This window comes from Penaeus japonicus, unplaced genomic scaffold (assembly GCF_977035675.1).
Source record: "Penaeus japonicus unplaced genomic scaffold, GWHDUDI00000001_assembly GWHDUDI00000001, whole genome shotgun sequence".
Taxonomy (NCBI): Eukaryota; Metazoa; Arthropoda; class Malacostraca; order Decapoda; family Penaeidae; genus Penaeus; species Penaeus japonicus.
In genome coordinates, this window is record NW_028234403.1 from 53,178,716 (window position 1) to 53,188,290 (window position 9,575).

The window sequence follows — 9,575 nt, forward strand, 5'->3', positions numbered from 1 at the left end:
GGCTAAATACCCTGTTGGAATAATTACGTTTTGAGGGCGATTGGTGTTATGCTGGCAAGTGGTAATAAATTGAATTAACAACGATTCCAAGGATGAGTTGTCCAATATCATTTGATTTTATTAATATGCTATTTATGAAATTAGAATTATTGTTTTGATAGCTAGTGGATATTTAAGGTTTATTTATAGCAAACTGTCCTGGGCGACTATAGGAGAATAGAGTTTAAAATAAAAAGAATTACGAAATGAAAGAGTATTACACACTATATTCAGTGTTTAAAGTAGGACGAGAATATCTTAATCATTCCAAGATATCCAGTTGTTGTTTTTTTTTTCAAATGAAAATCCCAAGATCCCAAGATCTTGAGAAAAATACCAAGGAGTGGCATCACAACGTGTATATATATATATAAATATATATATATATATATATATATATATATATATATATATATATATAAGAAAGGTATGAATGAGACTGAATAATCAAAGAAAAATATTTTTGATTATTCAGTCTCATTCATACCTTTCTTCTACATTTGTCGCTATGAACTCTGTTTATATGTGTGTGTGTTTGTGTGTTTGTGTGTGTGTGTGTACTCTGGCAATGGAATGGGCAAATTCATTAATGTAAATGTAGTGTCGATGTACTTCAAGCGTCGGTTACTAGTGTTTCTTTAAAGTAATTAGTTTTATACGACTTCAGTAATAACCTTAATTGACACATTCTTCTGAACTCTCGCTTCTACTAAATTAATGGAAAAGAAATATACAGTAATGCTAAGCAAAACTAGGATGAACATTTCATTAGAAGCCACAAAATGTTAAAAGATAATAATAAAAAACAAAAAAGATTTTTAAAAAAGCCTGTTTTTCATTGTTTTAAGTGGGTCATGAATGTAGAATCCTTTTAAAATTAGCCTACGTAAGATATAACAACAAAGTACAACAATATAATTAAAATTTATTTATTATTCCACCTAATTGAAGGTCATACGCGGCGTAGAAGCGCGTTGGGGTGTAGGTGTCTTCGAAGTAACAGCGGGAAGCACGGAAGGAAACGTTACTGAGGACTTCACGTTGGCAATCGCTCAGGCACGGCAGGTAAGGAAGTCAGTGGACGTACACACACGAATAAACACGCTCATATGAGTGTTGTGGATATGAGGGGGGTGAGTAGGAGTGTGTGTGTGGGGGGGGGGGGGTTGTGTGTGTGTGTGTGTGTGTGTGTGTGTGTGTGTGTGTGTGTGTGTGTGTGTGTGTTAGCGCAAGTTGCTCATGGTTCCCAAAGTCTCCCTTTCACATACACGAAATTTTACTCTACCGGAAGGGTATCACTGGGTACCACCTCATTGTTAATAGGTTTTGAAACAACTTTAACTCAAGATCCTCCAGTATCATAAAGCCACTGACGATGGCGTGTTCAGTGTATAGGCCGTAAGGCATTCCCAAACGCACACTTAGTTTCGAATCCATTAGACTCACTATGTGCTACATTCCACGACATGCATATATCACAGAGAAATCGTAATCAAGCGATATTCATCATGTTTATTTTGCAAAACGATCGAGAAAAAAAATGACGTTTTTCCTTTTATCTCGTCTTTTTATCTCCTTCGATCGGTGAGAATACACTTCGAAAAGATATATTTCGGACTTTCTCTAACTCGTATCTATAAGCATCGACATTAAAAAAGGGTGTATTTTCACTTAACCGAAGCATTTGAAAGTAACAGTGAACCAATTTTATATATATTTAGTGTTTTATGCCCTTATTGTGGGGTTTTATCATTTTTAGCGGGGGATAATATTCGCATAGGGTCTTCTTTGGATGTATAGGAGTTCATATTCAATTATAATTCAATTTTCACTTCCCCGACCCCCCCCCCTCGTAACGGTTCCCTTATGGTTGAGTGTACAGTACCATGTGAATTTTAGTGAAGTAAATAAGTACACACACACATAAACACATGTGTATGGATGTACGTGTCTATGCATGTGCATGAAACACCAGAATGTCCAGTTTCATAACATATGTCATATTATTTAAAGAAAAGAATAAGAAAACAATTGATAAAAACAGCTCCACAATCTGATTTCTTCATAGTTTTTCCTTCGTGTCTTCAACCTCAAAACACTCACCGGAAATATCTCTAAACATGAAAAAAAAAATCAATTAAAAAGATAACACCAACCTTTCCCAAACAGCTCCGCACGACTTCTCGGAACATGGCTGTGGTCGTAGTGAGCGATGACCTGACCTTCCTGACGACCTTTGCCGAGAGGTCGCAAAAGGGTCGTCTGCTCACTTGGACCACAAGGCTCCTGTTGGTCACCCGTATGACCTCGCAGAAGCTCCGTTACCTCATGACCTCTCACTGGACTTTTTCGAAGATGAACGTCGTGTTCTTGAATTTGGGGAAGAGTCGCAAGGGAGGCAGAAGGTATGAAGGGGGGGAGAAATTATTGATATATTATTATTGCAGTTATTACATCTCCCCTCCCCCCCCTTCCCACCTTCTCCCAACAATCAACCAACATCAAATCCTAACAAAAAAAATTAGTATGATTATTATGGGTGTTTCTCCTTATTATGATTTTGTTTTATCATCCCCCCCCGTGATTAACATACCCCCCCCCCCCCCCCTCCCCCCCCCCCACCCCCCCCCCCTCTTAACCCCCCCCCCCCCCCCCACCCCGCCCCCCTACACCCCCATTAGTATCATGTTTCATATTATTGTATCATTCGTATTGTTGTTGTTCTTATTGATTTTATTATTGTCATTATTATCATTAATATCATCATTATCATCATTAGAGTCATCCTCATTAGCGGTAGTAATATCATCACTATTGTTGTTAGATAATGCATGGGGTACAAAACCCGTCAATAACAAACTTAAAATCCCCCAAAAACTAACTAGTTCGACACTCTACTCCCGTATAATATTAAAACAAATTCGTACTTGTATCATTCCTATAGGTACAGTTTATATTCGCACTTGCCCTACACACCCGAAGGACCTAAAATGGTCGAAGTTGGAACCTGGACGCCAGAAAGCTCTCTCCGTCTTCGAGGTCCCCTTTTTCAGGAGAAATATTCGAAGTACGTGGTAAAGAGGAACAGGCTGATGTTGTTGCCAGGAAGTCGCATTATAAACGAAGGAAGATGTGACGGTGGTGTGAAAGATGAGTGTGATCTTTCAGTTAACTTTTGTGTATAGTGTTTTTTCGACAGTCAATCTTACCAATATGATAGTTTTTTCTCTCTTTCTCTCTCTTCTTTTTTCTTTTCTTTTTTCATGAAGTGACTGGATTTTGCTAATCAGTTCTTATATGAATGGGGCTTAGATTAGGAATGTCTTCCTTGTTTACTGATTGGATGAAAATGAAATCTGAAAATAAAATTATCAATAAAATGTATAATCTTACCACGTGTTCATTCCGTTTTCACAAATAGAAAACAGAAGTTAAGAATGAAAATAATTTTATATTCACTTCAGGGCATTAACCTATCTCATATACCAATCCATCAGCTTTTATGGGGCCCAGGTCAACGTGACGTCACAAACATGGATTCCCCAATGGAAAGAAAGTGTAATAAGGTCACCTGATGGAAAGGAGGTCACTAAATACTCAGGCATGGATTACCAAGCAATAGTCGTTATAGCAGAGGCTCTCAACTTCACTGTTAATATCATACCTACGGCCACCTTTGCTGAGGTTTGTTTGTTTGTTTGTTTGTATTTAAGTTCATTGTCTGTGGTTTTCTTGACATTCTGGTAGATTTGAAAAGAACTTCAGGTTCATGGAGATTCCTCTATTTTCGTTTTTATGCATAAATATAACCTGCATTTTTTTTTACTAAATAATTCGTACCGCATAAAATAAGCGTATTTTTTCCAGGCAGTCGCCAAACTTGAAGAGGGAGTTTCGTCCATACTGACAATGGCTTATAGTATCATACCAGAGCGACTAGAAAGGCATGACTTCACAAGAGCCGTTGGCATTTACAGAACTACCTTTGCGATGGCCAATCCGAAACCTCAACCGAGCTGGTATAGCCTCTTCTACCCACTGTCACGGGAAGTGTGGCTGTCAATTCTGGCAGCCTTGGCTATCACGTCTCTTGTGCTGAGACTGGTAAGTCTGTCTGTCTCTCTTTCTTTCTCTCTCTTTTTGTCTCTCTCTTTCTCTTTCTTTCTCTCTCTCTCTCTTTCTCTCTCTCTCTTTCTTTCTCTCTCTCTCTCTTTCTCTCTCTTTTTTTCTCTTCTCTCTCTCTCTCTCTCTCTCTCTCTCTCTCTCTCTCTCTCTCTCTCTCTCTCTCTCTCTCTCTCTCTCGTTCTCGTTCTCTTCTCGTTCTCTCTCTCTCTCTCTCTCTTTCTCTTCCGCGTAAAGAATACCCATATCGTATACCAGAAATAAAGCCCTGATTCTGACTGCCATCTCTCCAGCTGACTTACTTCGGAGGAGACCAGTACCCAAGCGGCAGTTATTACGTCACACAGGAAATCTACAAGATCCTTCTGGGACAAGACCTCGTCCAGCACTTCAGCAAGACCACTGCGAGTCGCCTGTTGTTCGCTGGCTGGCTGGTGTTCTCCCTCATCATAGGCGTTGCGTACAAGAGCAACCTGACGACGTGCCTAACCTTACCCGAAGAACCGCCGAGGATTGAGACGATCCAGCAGCTGGTTGGCGGCGTTGAGAGGTTTGTGTGTGTGTGTGTGTGTGTGTGTTCGAGGGTGATGGGGGTAATGACATTTGTAATAATAAAGATAATGATGATGACAACAATAGTAGTAGTGATAATATGATAATAATCATGATAGTATTAATAATCATATTGATGGTGATGATTATGATAATATTAGTAATTAAAAACATATTAGTAAATCAATACAAAATTGAATGAATCAATAAAACAGAACTGGCGTAGGCCTACTAGCATTCAGCACTAAACAATATTATTTTCACCGTGACGCATCAGCTGAAGAACTTATTTCATCACTAAACGAGAAAAGAGCCCAATAGTCCTAAAAAATAGTCCTATAGCTAAATCGTCCCAGTTCAGATCAGTGAAATTCGCAATTCAGTTTAGATCAGCGAGATTTGCGCACGAACTCTCACTCGGACCCAATAAGTCCTTTCATCGGTACACATGGCATAGCTCATTCCTGTGTAAGGCGCAGCCACAGGAGGAATATCAGGCCCGACTTCGATTAGGCAATTGATTAAAAAGCGGCGCTGAGATTCGCTAGTCACGCGGCAAAGAGGAACACAACTTCAAAAAATGGCGGGAAACACAAAAATAAAGAAAATGGCGCTTGTTGTGTTATCGTTTTTCCCTTCTTCCGCTAGCCCAACAAAGAACTAAAAATAACCCACGCACAGTTGTTATTTTCTACCTCCTTTTCTCTTCCGAACTCAGCACAAAATAAAAACTTTAAAAATGACAACCTTGTTTGTTTTCTCGCTTCCCTAGGATACTCATGCCATCCTACGGAAAGGACTGGGTGAACTTCTATCGAAACTCGGACTCGAAAATCTACAGAACACTCGGGGAAAAGATACATATTGGCACGGGGATGGAGGAGGAGCTGTCGAGGCTCAAACACAAGTAAGACCTCGTTTTTTTTTTTTTTTTTTTTTTTTTTTTTTTTTTAGATTTGAGTTTTTTTTTTTCTTTTGAATTTTGATTTTATTCATATATATATATATATACATATATATATATATATATATATATATATATATATATACATACATAGATACACACATGCATATACACAAACACACACACAAATGTATATGTATGTATATATATATATATATATTATTTTAATATATGATATATATACATATATATATATATGTATGCATATATACATACATACAAACATATATATATATATATATATATATATATATATATATATATAAATAAACCTACATCAAAACAACTACTGCAACCCCCCCCCCCCCTATTCTCCATTACATCTCCCACCAGCCAAGCAGTGATCGGAACCCACCTCTATCTGGATTACGTCATCGCCAAGAACTTCACTGACGTGGCTGGCAGGAGGAAGTTCTACATTGGGAAGTCCTACCTTCTGACGTCCTACAGTGCTTGGCCGATCTCATACGACACTCCTTACAAGCAGCAGTTAGACAAGTACCTCCTGGCTCTCACTGAGGTAAAAGAAGCGACTCGGATATATCGGTTATGCCTTTTCGTTTAGGTTATGGCTATTGATAGGCCTATGATCTACTTCTCATAGTCATAGCGTTGGTCTAACTACCTTCAGTGGTGGTTACTTGAAACTACCTATTCGGTGTTTTACTGGTCGTTTGTAGTGTCTTTGGGTGTATTTCTGTGATAGGAAAGCACTTATATGTAATAAGTTATTTAGTTATGATAATGATAATCAAAAGGTTAGCAACAGTTTCTGATAGCATAGCCTACAAGAATACTGTTGCATATAAACATATATTTTTGAATGTATAATTCATAATCTCATATGGAATGTTCTTTATAAAGACACGACACGAACATTTAACAAACTTATAGTTAATAACCTGTAACATAAATATAATTGAAATGTAAAGAGTATAAAAAAAACTAACAGATAATTAGCCTATCCCCTCCTTTATTAAACAGAGTGGCCTGTTTATTAAGTGGCAAAAAGACATCTTCGGGGAGGCGGAACAGGAGAACCTCAAAGCACAACGGAAAGAGAAGAGCTCAGAGGAAGCGAAGGCAGACGAAAGCAGAGACAAAGCACTCACCATCAAGCACTTTCAGGGACCTCTGTTGCTGCTCCTTTTGGGACTGGTGGTGGCTGGGGTCACCTTTTCTGCCGAGTTGATTTTCGAATGCAGTGTCTTCGGATATCATTGACAAATATACCGGCGGATTGCTTATTAGTACAACGTTGGTATTTGGATTTTCAAGCACAGGCATAGAAATAGGTACATATTTACTGTAGTATCACTTTTTCTTTTATATCCACGTGCTTCAATATATACTCAAACATGATCATATTTACAGTCGATATAATTTTAAATGCATATGTTGATGTATAAAGCCCCGTCCACACCAGGATACTTTGTTTGGAAACATTGTTTCCAAACTGTATGCAAACTGTTTGGAAACTGTATGGAAACAGTTTGCAAACTGTTTGGAAACATTGTTTCCAAACAGTTTGCATACAGTTTGGAAACAATATTTCACCTGTATCTGTTTCCCATCCAGAATGGGAAACATTGTGTGTGTGTGTGTGTTTTCGCGCGCGTGGTGACAATGAATCACTCAGTACCCGCACGAGGCTTGGAGTAACCATGTGGTCAACAGAAAAAACTCTACAAATAATTGAATTACTCTATTCATCCCCAGTATTGTGGGATGTTGCAAGTGAAGACTATAAAAATAGAATGAAGAAGATGAATGCTTTGAGGGAAATAGCCACTAAAGTTTCTGTGAGTGTTATTGATACAGAAAAGAAGATAAAATCCCTCAAAGTACAGTTCAGGAGGGAACATATGAAACTAACTTCACTGAAAAGAAGTGGAACTTCCCCAAAGAAATGTGCTTGGTTTGGTTACGAGCCCCTCCTGTTTTTGCTGCAGGGCCAAGAATCCAGAGGAAGCCGGTCAACAGACACACCAGAGAGAGAAGTAGGCCTATTTCATTATTATTATTAATATAACATAATAACTGTTGTAAAAGTAGGTAAACAAAGAGATGGCATTTATGTATATATACAATTTAATCTGAAATCAATGCACAACAGACATCTACAGCCAGATTTCAGGCACACTGTTTTACTAAGCATAATTATCCTGCCAAGGAATACGGCCTTCTGCTGAAACAAAATAATCTCTAAACTCCTTCCTTATATCCTGTGCATCCACAGGACTCCTTCGTGGTACATTTTGCAAATCAATGAACCCTTCACATGTATTACTTTCTGCTCTCCACGATCCTGCAGTTATCGTGGCATTATCCACGTTTTCCGTGTCAAACGTACCGGGTGGTGAATAAGTATTTCTAGACTCCACATTCCTGCGTAGAAAATTATGCAAATATATGCATAATAGGTTTTAGAAATACTCTGAACTTAGATGACAAGATTCCAAACGCATTTTCTACTATCCTCCGTGCCCTACACAATCTGTAATTAAAGATCCTTTCAGGGGAAGACCTTTCTAGATTTCCTGGAAATGATTTCAGTAAGTAACGTGACAAAGCAAAGGCGTCATCTTCAACAAATAGGTATGGCACAGGAATGCGTCCCTCTGCAAGTGGCTGCTCTGGAGGTAGCCTGAGCCGGTTCTGCTCTAGTTTCTCATTCAGACTTGTATATTTGAACACACCTCCATCCGAAATTCTGCCTTGACATCCTACATCTGCATATATAAACTGGTAATCTGCATTTACGCACGCCATGAGTACAATACTGTGTGTCCCTTTGTAGTTGAAGAAAAGGCTGCCACTACTCTTTGGAGCTTGCATCTGAACGTGTTTCCCATCTACTGCGCCAACACAGTGTGGAAAGTTCCATCTGTGGGCGAACCCATTTGATGCTTGAATCCACTCTTCTTCCAGGCATCTGAAGAGAAATATACTTATTCAGTGAAATATAGCACGTGCTTACACATTATGATTCCCCTGTTATTGGAATAATGCCATAAGGAGGAGAACGACCATGAGTAGCTTTTAATAATAACCTCTCTCTCTCTCTCTCTCTCTCTCTCTCTCTCTCTCTCTCTCTCTCTCTCTCTCTCTCTCTCTCTCTCTCTCTCCAGAGATGATACAATACCCAACGCGATGGAATGTGAAATGAAAGACTATTAGATTATTCTTAAAAAATAATGATGATAATAACACCAGGAACAGTCACAACTGCAAACCATGACAATAATTAGGATAAATAACAATGATAATGATATTAATAACGTAATAATAGTAACAACTCAGCCAACAAATAACAAAAACAACATTAATGACAGTGTTTCTCTTTTCTTTCAGGTTGCTGAAGTTGATTCTGAGCAAGAAACTGATGCTGTAATTGAGAGTCCACATCAAGATGAAACACCTCAGAGCACTTCACAGCCCCGTCGTTCGTCGGCTAAGAAAGAAGGATAAAGAAAAAGAATAGAAAAAAATAAAAAGAAAAAAAAAAAAAAAGAAACAAAGAAGAAAAGAAAAAAGAAAAAAAAAAAAAAAAACAAAAAAACAAAAAAAGAGAAAAGAAAAAATAAAAAAAAAGAGAAAAGAAGAGAAAAAAGGACAAAAAAGAAAAAAAGACAAAGAAAAAAAAAAGAAGAAGAAAAATAGTAAAAAAAGAAAAAAAAAAAAAAAAGAAAAACAAAAAAAAAAAAAAAAAAAGAAAAGAAAAAAAAAGGAGAAAAATTTAAAATAAAAGAAAAAAAGAAAAAGATGAAACTTGAAATAGACGACGAAAAAGGAAATAAAAACGAAGACAAAAAAAAAAAAAAAATAAAAAGAAAGGATAATAGCAGATAAAAAAAAAAGAGAAAAAGAAAAGAGACCCCCCGCCCCCCCCCCCCCC

At 37.8% G+C, this 9,575-nt stretch overlaps 2 protein-coding genes across 2 annotated transcripts; both read left to right on the forward strand.

Moving 5' to 3' along the window:
* The first annotated feature begins 2,201 nt into the window (after window positions 1-2,201).
* LOC122257288 (ionotropic receptor 21a) lies at window positions 2,202-7,266 on the forward strand. Its single transcript, XM_086548250.1, has 8 exons — window positions 2,202-2,444; window positions 2,984-3,106; window positions 3,504-3,723; window positions 3,907-4,143; window positions 4,455-4,711; window positions 5,486-5,620; window positions 6,011-6,197; window positions 6,662-7,266. Exons 1-8 carry the CDS (start codon window positions 2,230-2,232, stop codon window positions 6,899-6,901), a joined length of 1,614 nt encoding a protein of 537 aa, XP_086404376.1. The 5' UTR covers window positions 2,202-2,229; the 3' UTR covers window positions 6,902-7,266.
* A 75-nt stretch (window positions 7,267-7,341) lies between these two features.
* LOC122261623 (uncharacterized) lies at window positions 7,342-9,148 on the forward strand. Its single transcript, XM_086548320.1, has 2 exons — window positions 7,342-7,677; window positions 9,032-9,148. The coding sequence occupies exons 1-2, from the start codon at window positions 7,342-7,344 to the stop codon at window positions 9,146-9,148; spliced, it is 453 nt and encodes a 150-aa protein (XP_086404446.1).
* Window positions 9,149-9,575: the final 427 nt, after the last annotated feature.